The 13,497-nt window shown below is 40.7% G+C and overlaps 1 protein-coding gene across 2 annotated transcripts in view; it reads right to left on the bottom strand.

The window, feature by feature from the left end:
* VPS13C (vacuolar protein sorting 13 homolog C) overlaps positions 1-13,497 on the bottom strand; it is a 442,250-nt gene that overhangs the window by 122,105 nt on the left and 306,648 nt on the right. For both annotated transcript variants that reach the window (XM_033920131.1, XM_033920132.1), the window contains exon 55: positions 4,824-5,088. In XM_033920131.1, the coding sequence (XP_033776022.1) occupies positions 4,824-5,088 (265 nt within the window). The remainder of the gene's footprint in view (positions 1-4,823; positions 5,089-13,497) is intronic.

Below are 13,497 nucleotides of genomic sequence, written 5' to 3'. Positions count from 1 at the left end.
TGTACTAACTGACTAATGCTGAGTTAATATGGGACCACTTACTGCACCCTAAATAGAAGATGCTAAGTGCTTCTGAATGTTAACACAAGACCTGAAATTAAAAAAATAAAATAAAATAAAAAAATAGTGGGAACACCCCAATAGGTGATGCATTAAATTTGCAGCTCTCCTTTAGCTATCCATTAAGCTGCAGAAACTTCAAATTTTACCACAATTTAGTAAAATAGCTCCTTAATCAGTTAACATTTTGGTGGTTTTAAACATTTAGGGCTCCCTTGACTAAAAACACTAGAGGTTTTTAGCACAGGCCAGCAAGGTAAATGCTCCGATGCTCATAGAATTCCTATAAGCGTTAAATCCTTATCTCCTTTAAATACACAAGATATCATAATTTCATTAACCCACTCTTTTACGAACACATAGCTCTGGTTTTAGCGCCGGCAGTGGCAGTAACTGAATTCCTATGAGTGTCTGAGCTGTTACCACTGCTCCCGTCGCTAAAACCCGTGCTATACTATGTAAACGATTTCTTATTATTTTGTGTTTGATCTGACAATCTTTCTGTACAAAATGTTTTGATTTTGTTAAATATCTTAAAATGATAAATAAAGAATTAAAAAAAAACCCCATGCTATACTGTATGTTCGTAAAAGAGGGGGTAAATGAATTTCATCTAATTCAACAAGTTTATAAAACTTTAAATATCAATATACAGTATCTCATTTTATACACCTGAAAATTTCTATTTAATTCTTTCCTTACCATTGAAATATAGTCCCAAAATCCTAAAATATTAGAACAGTATGTCTAACTTTTGCAAAATCTCATCTCTTCCCCCAAAGAATAAAGTATATGATTATTTGCAAAATTTTATGCAACTCAAAAGCCCCAAGGATCCAAGATGGCTACCACTATTGCATGTTGAGCTGGTGCTCCTGAAGTTCTTCACTGGGTATTTTATCCCTCTCATTTCTTTGAACATGCCAAAATGTTGGAGTAAAGTTAAGAAGCATCCACTTACTTCAACTTCTATACAGGATTTACTAGCTTAACTCAAGCTAATCGGGGCAGATCCACTTCAGAGGGTGGGTCAGAGAACAGTTCTCTGTTGGGCAGCAAGGCTTCATCGAGCCCTGCTTTCCTTAACCTACTGCCAGTACTTGTAGGAATGGTGTTAGCATTGTATGCCGAGATGTTTTTTTAGTATTGTAAATTGCACTAACTCTTCAGTTTAAGTATTAAAATCAAATAAGAATAAGAATACAAGAGTTGCCATTTTGGGATAGACCGAAGGTCCCTCAAGCCTAGTATCCGGTTTCCAACAGTGGCCAACCCAGGACACAAGAATCTGCCAAGCTACTAAAGAATAAAACAGATTTTATGCTGCTTATCCTAGAACTAAGCAGTGAATTTCCATAAGTGCGTCTTAATAACAGATTATGGACTTTTGTTGTTGGGAAATTATTCAAACCTTTTTAAAACCCTGCTAAGCTAACTGCTTTCACCACATTCTCTAGCAATGAATTCCAGAGTTTAATTACATGTTGGGTGAATAAATATTTTTCAGGTTTATTTTAAATCTTCTACTTAGTAGCTTCACTGCATGGCCCCTAGTCCTAATATTTTTGGAAAGAGTAAACAAGCGATTCACATCTACCCATTCCACTCCATAGCATTGAGCTGGCATTAGTTCTAGCCACGTAGCGTGGGTTTAGCGTGCACTAAAAATGCTATTGCAGCTTAGTAAAAGGAGCCCTCAATCCATCTTGGTTTTGACTCATTAATCCATATTTATGTATATGCTCTGTATTTTTTTTCTTTGTAATAGCTGTTACCATTTTGCCCGGCACCAGCATGATTTAATCCTTCAGATCACCTCTAGCCTAAGGCCCACTTCTTTTCATCAGCTCTAGCTTCCCTTCCCTTCAACTTCTTTAGGGACTGGGGATCACCTGTGGCATCTGGTACTTAAGGGCAAATTCTATATGAAGCGCCCAAAAGTTAGGTGCCTAATTAGGCACTGTTCAGCGCAATTCAAGTAAAATTGGGTGCCGTTTAGTGAATCTCGCTGAGCAGCACATATTTGGGCACCTATTTTGAGGCGCCCAATAAATAGGCCAGCTCTAGGCACAAATAAAAGTTAGGCGCCCATGCGAGCTCTTAAGCACGCTTAAGAGCAGTGCTTCAGTAAGAAGGCACCTAACACATAGCCACGCCCACGCCTAACATGCATAGCACCTATTTTTTTTCACGGTCACTTAAATTTTTAGAGGTGCCTTGTTACAGAATCGCGCTTTCTTGATAGGCGCCTATGTTTCAATCAGTGCTGATTAAAAGCTTAATTGAGCTTGTTCTTCAATTTTAGATAGGCGTCTAACTAGTTGGGCGCCTCCGAGATAGGTGCCTAACTTTAGGCGCTGGTTACAGAATTTGGGCCTTAACCTCCCACCATTTTACCCCCTCCCTTTTCTACTTCCTCTTTCTTTAACTATTCTTTCCTACCAGAACCGTAGCTCTTTTTGTTTTAATTTTGATTGATTTATTGCAAACTACTTTGCCATCTCCCACTGAAAGGTGGTATAGGAGGACTATTAAACCATACTCCTTAAACATGGCCTATAAGGAAGGATGGAAAGAAATCCATATGAGATAATGTTTACCTTTTAAAAAATTACTTGATACACTGCTTTTATATATTAGAATCAAACCAAGCAGTATTTGCAAACCAACACTTGGTGAATATTGTGTGCACAAGGGATGTAGTGTTATGGGCTGATCAGACTAAAGGGCATTTTTTGATTCAATATCAAGTTATATTTGTGGCATAAGACAAACAAGAGAAAACATAGCTAACACCACTCCTACAGAAAAGCATGGTGGTGTGGCACCTTGAGGATGCTTGGTAGCAATGGTGACAGGAAAGCATGTGAAAATCAAGGGTATAATGGATTAAGCCAGATTCAAATTCAGCAAGTTAACAAAAAGTGGAATGGTCCAATCAAGTCCCAGACCTAAATCTCTAACAGAAAACCTGTAGCAAGACTTGAACACTACAATCTACAGGCTTGAAAGAGCATGAGTTATTCTGCCATGAATAAAAAGGCAAAACCAGCATCATCCAGCAACACAAAATTGGCTGGCATACTGTAGCTGTTATTGATTCAACATGGGCTAGTGAATCAAAGGTGTGAATATTTATTCAACAAGTAATTCCCAGAATAAGAAACTAAAAATTTTTCCATATTCCTAGACTTGTTCTTTCATGTTAAAAGTGTAGAGAATGATATATACATAAGTCAAATTAATATTTTAGTGTACTTTGAATTACATTTTTAGAGAGAGGAGAATGGAAAAAAATGCACAATGTTGTGAAGACTTTCAGAAGCCTCTGTTATCAAATTCTTTAGAGTCCGGTTTCAAACAAATAGTTCTAATCAGTGATATAAATTAACTCAGCCTTTTAGGATAACTCAAATTCTTAAAACCAGATATTAAATATTTAATACAAACAAGTATTATCTGAATCAATTTAATTTTAATCTTATATCCCACAGTTCATTTCATTACAGTACTTTTACAACTTACCAATACTTAGGGCTCCTTTTACTAAGCTGCAAAAGTGGTTTTAGCGCTAAATTGTCCCGCGCGCTAGACGCTAATGCCAGCATTGAGCTGGTATTAGTTCTAGCCGCATAGCACGGGTTTAGTGTGCACTAAAATTCTTTGCATACTAAAAACGCTATCACAGCTTAGTAAAAGGAGCCCTTAATTTATTAATAAATATCAGAATAATTTAGTCAGTGAATCTAATAATCCCCATCATTCACACTCACTTCCCAACTTTCACACACATACTACAGTCATTGTGATTACTTTCATCCAAAACTGGGTCTTGATTAGTCCATGATTATCTAGTCAGAGGCTTGAAACTGAGAGTTGCACAACAGTCTAGCACAGTGGTTCCCAACCCTGTCCTGGAGGACCACCAGGCCAATCGGCCCTAATGAATATGCATGGAACAGATTTGCATACCTCTCACTTCCATTATATGCAAATCTCTCCCATGCATATTCATTAGGGCTAGCCTTAAAACCCGATTGGCCTGGTGGTCCTTCAGGACAGGGTTGGGAACCACTGGTCTAGCACATGAAAATCACAGTTTCTTAAACACAACCGGCAGGCCTCTCTGTCCTCATGATGGTCCTGTTCTTCAATTCATAAAGCATTCAGCTCAACACAAGACTGTGTTTTTCCACCTGGCGTCTTCAGGAGCTGTATTTGCAAGGCTCACCAACATCACAACTTCAACAGTAAACTAAGCATGACTCGAGCAGGGACCCAGGGTTCGGCTAGAGCCAAAATCAGCTGACAAGCAGGAAACACACTGTTTACCAGGAAATCAAACTGCATGTATATGGGTGAAAGTTGGGAAGTAAGTGTGAGTGATGGGGAATTAGGGTTCACTGACTAAATTATTCTGATATTTATTAATAAATTAAGAATTGGTAAGTTGTAAAAGTACTGTAATGAAATGAACTGTGGGAGGTAAGATTAAAATTGAACTGATTCAGATAATACTTGTTTGTAATAAATATTTAATAGCTGGTTTTAAGAATTTGAGTTATCCAATAGGCAGCTATTTAACTAACTGGAAAAAAAACCAAGCTTAGGCTTTAGCCTTTTAGGATAGGGACGCTCATACAACAAAGTCATTAGCTAAGTTGTATTCTATATGGTGTATTTAAAATGATATACTCGTATTCTTCTAATAAAGACAAACATTTAAAATATTATCAATGTACAGTATAAAACAGAGACACTACCTAAGCTGAGAGTAAGCAAATCACTTTCTTGATGGTGTAATGCAGAACACTTATGTCCGGGTTGAGTTTCTGAAGCACCATACTCTAGCTCCAACATCTGGTCTATATCCAAATCATAAATATTAGCTTGCACAGATGAGCCCATCACACAGAGATTGCAGCTATTTTGAATCACAAGTGGAATACCCAGTGCATTTTTCACTGTCAGTGGAGCTCTGTCTTTTAAGGAATAGTCAAATGTTGATGCAGTTCCTTCTGAAAAAGCCTTTAAAGTTAAAAAAAGAAAAAGAAAACCAGTTAAAAACTAATGTCATATATTAAAACCTGAGTGGCACAGCTTAATTTGTTGAATTTTTATTTGACTTATCTGTTTGCATAAATCAAAGCCAGCATGCATTTTTAAAAACGATGCCTGAGTAACAAAACAGAAGTCAAATAAGAACATTAGAATAAACATGCTGTCTTCATTAATTTGCCTTAAACAAATCCCTTATATTTTTATTATATTTTTAGGAAAATGTAGCTGCTCATCCCTGATCTAATGACATAAACTTGCATATGACTTCACTGAATAATTGTGGCTTTCAATAAGACTAGTACTATTATGCAAGTAAAAGTCAACCATGACTTTTTTTTTTTTTTTCCTTAGTGTGCAAGCTGTCTATCAGGCCTTAGGATTAGAGGGCATGGGCGGACCCGCTATGCCTAAGGCCTGATTGGTCCAGGCTTCTAGAGCCTGGGCCAATCAGGCCTTAGATTTAGCGGGGATGGGCCGGGAAGGGGCGGGCCCGCCTCATTTCCACGAGGCGGGCCTGTTGGCTGGACGGCAGCAAGACCCGTCCAGCCAACCAACATTTAAAGATTAGTTGGGGGAGGATGGTTAGTTGGGAGAGGGTCCGGCTTTCCGGCAGGAGGAGTTGGGCATCCTCCTGCCGGCGATTACGAGTTTGGGGGAAGGGGGGGTCCAAGGTTCCAGCAGGAGGAGTTGGGCATCCTCCTGCCGGCGATCGGACAGGCGGCCACTATACATATCCCTTGCCGCGATAAGTGTAGCGGCCGTGTCTAATCTAACCCGATTCTCTAACCGGCGTCTTTAACATGGACGCCAGTTGCAGAATCTGGGTTTAGTGTAGGCCCGATTCTGTATAGGACATTTCTCTCGGGCATCCTATACAGAATCAGGGCCTCAATGATAAATAGTAGTAATCCAATGATCACTGGATCATGTGGTTCAATATTAAGACAGGTGTGGAGATAGTTCATTCAAAAATGACGGCACTAGACATCAAATAACCTAACTGTTGAGAAAGGGATTACTGTACCTCAAAGAACTGTTAAGCTAGATGGAAACATCTGGAAGTAGTAGAAGAGCAGTGGGCAAAACTGAAAGGAGCAATTTTTAAGAAAAATAAATCTCTTTGCAAGGATATACAGTAAATAAAAGTAAGAGAAAAAAGGCCTAATTGGTTTTCAAAAGTAGTAGGTGAAAAGAAAAAGAGGTTAGTCTTCAAAACTACAAGAGATCTGAAGAAACCAGTAAAGTAATCAGCAAAGCAAATGAAGAAAACCTAACCAATGTGGTAAAATATGGGGACAAAACATTCTTTTATTTATTTATTCAATTTTCTATACTGTTCTCCCAAGGGAGCTCAGAACGGTTTACATGAATTTATTCAGATACTCAAGCATTTTTCCCTGGCTGTCCTGGTGGGCTCACAATCTATCTAATGTACCTGGGGCAATGGAGGGTCACAAGGAACAGAGTGGGTTTGAACCCACAACCTCAGGGTGCCGAAACTGTAGCTTTAACCACTGCGCCACAAAAGTGGCATTGTGAGACTCAAGGGTGGAGGGGAAAATATGCAAGTAGTGATATGGATAAAGTAGAATTGATTTCTGTTCTGTGCTCATAGATAAAGGGCTAGGAGTAGGTCTGCAGAAATCAAATACAAATAGGAATGGAAATGTGGTAAACAATGAATGATTTCCAGAGGACTGTGCTTCAGAGGAGCTAGCTATGTCAGGTATGGTCTCAGAAAATTAGAAAAGGTAGATGTGATTCCTCTCCACAAAAGCAGAAGTATGGAGGATGCTGGAATCAACAGGGCAGTTAGTGGCTCTTCCTGAATATTGACAAAATCATTGAGAGCCTTGAAAATTAGCTTGACCTGATTCTCTAGGGATTGGTGAAGCTTTAGGGTGACAAATTGCCACAGTGGCTATAATGTCATCAATCCTTTACCAAAAAGCACTTGCCCCTTAAAAGGCAGCCTGCTTAAAATTGCTTTAGAAACCAAATCTCCTGCCCATTGCCTAATCCAGAGCATTTAACGAACAGAAACTGCATAAGAAGAAACTTTGCTCATGACCCTAACTATATCAAACAGAGCGTCTGCTACATAGTCAGCCGCAGCCATCACCAGCTGGGGTTAAATGTCATCATCCGTCGAGGGAGTCTAATGCGTTCTGGTATGGCAAGCGTATGTCACAAATGAAGCCACCACAGTCGCATTGATTCCCAAGGCCAAAGCCTAGAACCATCTTTTGAGGACATCTACTCTACGATCCTGTGCATCATTTAACATGACACCTCCTTCACTAGGCAGGGAAGTATTCTTGGCAACCTGTGCTACCAAGGAATCTACTTTAGGCTGAATAAAAAGTTGCTGAAAATGAAAAACCATGGAATACAGTTTGAATATCATCCTAGCAACCTGCAAGAAGCTCTCTGAGACTAGCAAAGTAATGGAAATAAAGCAGCCTAAGTCTTAGAGCCGCTCGTAACAGAGCGCTGTGTAACCAAGGTCTGCGGAGCTTCCAGATTTAATTCCCACAGTGAATCCATAATAACTTCCAGCAATGCTGTGGGCTTGAAGAGGCAGCACACTGACAGGTCCTCCTCTTGATCAAGGGCCATCAATGTCTCCTGACAAGCGGCCTCTGCTTGAGACTCCAAATCTCCTAAAAGTGAAGATTCACTCTAGGGCAGTAAAGGCATGGATTCCAACCCCCAGTCCTCCTCTGGCTGGTCTTCTGGTTCCAAATCGGAAACCATCTCTGGGGGAAGCGCGCTATGAGAAGCCAGACCCTCTTGCGCTGTTACTCACAAAATCCAAGGTGAAACCCTGAGTAGGAAGCCCAGAGGACTCCTTCGGGGACATGCCTTGACATCTCAGGTTCTTCGGCGTTCAAGCGTTTGCGTTTTGTCAAATCACTCTTCAAGGGCTCTGGGATTTCCTCCCTGACAAATGAGCCCCCTGTGACTCCCCAACCCTACAGGGACCAGCCCTGCCCCCCTCATGTGCACAAAGGCTCCTTAGCTGACCATCCAGCACAAACCTGGCCTGATACAGGGGTAGAAAGGCCTGAAAAGTCCATAATAATTATTTTAAGCAAAATCAGGGCATTTTGAGGCAGATGGAGGCTTTTTAAATACTCCTGAGTCTATCACCTCTCAACTTTAACAGGAGGAGGAAAATGCAGCTGGCACCCCTCAAAGACCTCCTGGATTAATGTGGGGTCAAACAGCTTGCACTGAAGCGCATGATAAATCAGAGATGAGCCTCGTTCCCAGGAGAACAAATCCCCAAGCTCCTTAACTGTTAGTGCAGTCTGGCTAGTCAGGTTCCTTTACAGTTGCCCTGCCAACAGCAGACAGCTCATCAGAGGGTCTGTTTCTTAAGAACATAAGAATTGCAGCTGCCGGGTCAGACCACATGGCGGCCCCCAGGTCAAAGACCTGTGCCCTAACCGAGACCAGCCCTACCTGCATTTGTTCCGGTTCAGCAGGAACTTCTCCAACCTTGTCTTGAATCCCTGGAGCGTGTTTTCCCTTATAACAGACTCTGGAAGAGCATTCCAGTTCTTCACCACTCTCTGGGTAAAGAAGAACTTCCTTACGATCGTACGGAATCTATCCCCTTTTAACTTAAGAGTGCCCTCTCGTTTTCTCTACCTTGAAGAGGGTTAACAATCGGACTTTATCTAAGTTTATTCCCTTCATTATCTTAAATGTTTCGATCATGTCCCCTCTCAGTCTCCTCTTTTCAAGGGAGAACAGGTCCAGCTACCCTAATCTCTCACAGTATGGCAACTTCTCCAAACCCTTACCATTTTAGTCGCTCTTCTTTGGACCCTTCCGAGTAGTACCGTGTCCTTCTTCATGTATGGTGACCAGTGCTGGACGCAGTATTCCAGGTGAGGGCGTACCACAGCCTGGTAAAGCAGCATGATAACCTTCTCCGATCTGTTCGTGATCCCCTTCTTGATCATTCCTGGCATTCTGTTTGCCCTTTTTGCCTCTGCCGCGCATTGCGCAGACGGCTTCATTGACTTGTCGACAAGTACTACCAGGTCTCTTTCCTGGGGGGTTTCTCCAAGTACCGCCCCAGACATCTTGTATTTGTGTATGTGATTTTTGATACCGACATGCATCACCTTAAACTTATCCATGTTGAACCTCATTTGCCATGTCGCTGCCCATTTCTCAAGCGTGGTTATGTCACGTTGCAGATCTTCACAATCCCTCTTTGTCTTCACTACTCTGAATAACTTCGTATCGTCTGCAAATTTAATCATCTCACTCGTCGTACCCATTTCCAGATCGTTTATGAATATGTTGAAGAGCACGGGTCCAAGCACCGAGCCCTGTGGCACCCCACTGGTGACGTTCTTCTAGTCTGATTATTGTTCATTTATCCCCACTCTCTGTTTCCTATTCGCTAGCCAGTTTCTAATCCACGGCTCTCAATTTTTCAAAGTAGTTGTTCATGCGGAACCATGTCCTTTATCAGTGCCTCTACCATCTTTCTCGGTACCTAGATCAGACTCACCGGTCTGTAGTTTCTCGGATCTCCCCTCGAGCCTTTTTTGAAGATCAGTGTAACATTTGCCACCTTCCAGTCTACCGGAATCTTTCCCGATCTGATCGACAGATTGGCTATTAGTTGAAGCAGTTCAGCTATAGCCCCTTTCAGTTCCTTAATGACCCTAAGATGGATGCCATCTGGTCCCAGGGATTTGTCTTAAGCCTATCAATCTGCCTGCATACTTCTTCTAGACTGACCAACAACCTTGTCAGTTTCCCATCTTCGCCTCCAGTGTAAAGCCTTTCGGGTTCCGGTATTTTGTGTATGTCCTCTTTGGTAAATAAAGACGCAAAAAATGTGCTCAATTTATCGGCGATGGCTTTGTCCTCCTTTAGCACTCCCTTTATTCCATTATCATCCAACGGTCCCACCGCTTCCTTTGCGGGTCGTTTCCCCTTAATATATCGAAAGAATGGCTTGAAGTTTTTTGCCTCCTTGGCTATTTTTTCCTCATAGTCTTTTTTGGCCCCTTTTACCGCTTTATGGCACTTGCGTTGATGCTGTTTGTGCTTTTTCCAGTTTTCGTCCATTTTTGATCTTTTCCATTCCTTAAACAAAGTCTTCTTGTCTCTGATCACTTCATTCACTGCTACAGTGAGCCACGCCGGTTCTTTGCTCTTTTTCCTCTTAGCTCCCTTGTTGATACGCGGTATATATAGATTTTGCTTCTCAGTGACTGTGTCCTTAAAAAGGGACCATGCCTGCTCTAGTGTTTTTACAGTGCTTATCCTCTTCTTGATCTCTTTCCCCACCATGAGTCTCATCCCTTCGTAATTTCCTTTTCGGAAGTTCAGTGCCATGGTCGTCGTTCTGGATCGATGTTTCGCCCTTGCATCCATGTCGAAGCGGATCATATTGTGATCAATTGTTCCCAGTGTCCCCTCTACTTCTACACCTTGCGCATGTCCTCGTAGTCCATTTAGAATTAAGTCCAGAATTGCATTGCCTCTCGTGTTTTCCTTGACAAGTTGTTCCAGGAAGCAATCGCCTACAGCATCTAGGAACTTGGTCTCCCTACCGCAGCCGGAGCTGCCTAGATTCTAGTCTATTCCTGGATAGTTGAAATCACCCATGATAACTGCATTGTCTCCCTTGCAGTTGCGTTGGATCTCATCTATCATTACTCCATTCATTTCTTCGGGCTGCCCTGGGGATCGATAGTAGATGCCGATCTTCATTTCCAATCCATTGGGGCTCCCAGAATTTTGACCCATAGAGACTCTAACTTATTCATCATTTCAGGCATGTTCTCTCCAGTAGATTCGATTCCCTCTTTGACATATAGGGTCCCCACCTGTCTCTGCGGTATAGTTTGTATCCCGGTAGCACAGTGTCTCAGATGTTTTCTTTGGTCCACCATATTTCCATGATGCCGATGATATCAAAGTTATCCTTTTGTCTCATAGCTTCTCCCAGTCAGAGCTGCCCCAAGGCCAATGGGGACCTCCTGAACAATGCAAGCCTCAAAATCGGATTTAAAAAAATGAAAATAATAAACATTTCTCAGAGCAGATCAGAAAGATACCTTCCAGCTCCCTTGCAGAAGGAAAAACTGGAGAGAGGCAGTACAGCCCACTGGGGAATGAGGTGGAGCTAAAGAAAACCCAAACTCAAAAGAAAAAAAAACAATGTTCCACAGACAAAAATCAGGATACGAAAACACAGAGGAACAAAATTTCTGGATGTCCAGGAGAAATGATTTATTCAAAACAATCAGTTTAAAATCAAGATAAAAGCAACTTCTAGATTAATTAGGTACAAATTGTGTCACTGATGGTACATTCTCACAAGAGTGAGATTCGGACCCTACATGGTCTGTGTTTCAGCAAAAAATCTACCTTCCTCAGGGGTCCTTGAAAGACAAAGTGACATTGAAACTTAAATTAAAATAGAACAAAATAACATGTAGGTTAACAGAAACAATTATATCACCAGCATAAGTAAAATGAGAAATCTCCTTATGCAAGAAAGATTTTATAGTAGTCATCACTATATTAAAAAGTACCAGCAGAGCAGTGATCCCTGAGAGATTCCACAATCCAACTTCCAGATGTTTCATTATTTCATTTTATTGAATACCTCCTTTCTGCAAGGAATCTTTGAAACCAGCTCAATACAGGGCCAGAGAGTCCTATTATACCTAATGTAATAGATTAAAATGTCATGGCTGATCAGGTCAAAGGCTGAACTCAAAATTGAATTGTAGCATAACCAATTGATTACCTTGGGCTAATTATTGATGAATTTCATACAATAATGCCCCCAGTAAAGTTTCTGTGCTGAATCATTTCCTAAAGGCTTATTGAATTGTTGCAAGTATGAGAAGGAGAAGAGTGCGGTGCAGTGGTCAGAGCTATAGCCTCAGCACCCTGAGGTTGTGGGTTCAAATCCCATGCTGCTCCCTGCAACCTTGGGCAAGTCACTTAATTCTCCACTGCCCCAGGTACATTAGATAGACCGTGAACCCACCAGGACAGATAGGGAAATGTTTGAATAAACCGCTTTGAGTGTGGTTTTATAATTAGAAAAATGCGGTATACAAGTCCCAATCCCTTCCCTTCCCCTAAATTATGGGAATCCAAGTAAAAGTTGATCTGAAACTACAATTTCTATGATTTTAGTGATTTTAGCATAGAGCTACTGGGTGATAATTTGCTAAATCAATAGCACAAGAAATATCCTTCAAGATGATGTTCAAACTATATCACCAAGAGCATCTGGGAACTTGTCCGTTATCAGAGAAGTGGCTATCATCAAAGAGAGCCAGTTCACAAACTCCACTTGGGGCTGATTCCATTAGGTATGAAGAGCATACATCAAGATAGAAATGTGGTTTTGAAATATGCTGTAACAGTCTTCGAACATCAGCAACTGCAGGACAATAAAAACAGTCCAGGATTGGTCTGCTAAAACAGATTCTTTTTCTGATGATATTTTCTCAAATTACTAGAAACATTAGAATGAGGTAACAGTACCTCCCGCAATTTTGCTCTGAAAAACTTTTACGTATAATATTTAAAACCTAAACCAATTTTAAAAAATCATAAAATTCCATAACAGATTAATTTGCCATATTCTCATCTACAACCCTTTAATTTTTATTGTAATCATCCACAGCAATTTTATATATGTTCACAATTTACCAACAGGTAACCTTCAAACAGCCATGTTTCAAGTCAAACTGACAAAAATTGGGAGTGCTATCAGTGAGAAACAAATATGATTCAATTAAAAAAAAAAAAAATCCATGTATGTACGTAATCAGAAACAAAATAAAACATCTGGGGTAATTCTATATAAAGTACCATTAAGTTAGGCACCAAACTTTTGCCAGTCAAATGGAAGTTAAGGGTCATTTCATAAATAATGCACACTATTTTTTTTTAATTTACATGCTTTATTTTTTTTCAAGTATTTCTTTATAATCCTTCAATATAGTCTCCCTGCTTTGCAATGACCGAGTCCCAACGTCCGGGAAGCTTCATTATTCCATCTAAGACACTGTTTTAGTTCAGTTGCCGAATGGCTCGGGTACCGGCAGAAGAAAGCTCTTCCAGAGATGCAAAACGATGTCCACGCATAGGTTGTTTCAACTTTGGAAAAAAGGTCAAAGTCTGGACTGTAGGAGCATGAGGTAGCACCTCCCAGCCATATTCGTGTAGTTTTTCAATGACATTCTCTATGTGCGGGCGAGTGTTGTCATGAAGAATGAGTAGCCCAGTCAAGAGCAACTGAGGCCAGGTTTTATGCATTTTTCTGTGCATTTTTTGCAAAACAAATCACAATAATATACTACTTTGACATGT

Source organism: Geotrypetes seraphini, chromosome 14, assembly GCF_902459505.1.
Source record: "Geotrypetes seraphini chromosome 14, aGeoSer1.1, whole genome shotgun sequence".
NCBI classification, from domain to species: domain Eukaryota; kingdom Metazoa; phylum Chordata; class Amphibia; order Gymnophiona; family Dermophiidae; genus Geotrypetes; species Geotrypetes seraphini.
Note: the sequence above shows the minus strand (reverse complement) of the source record. Positions and strands in the feature narration are given on the sequence as shown.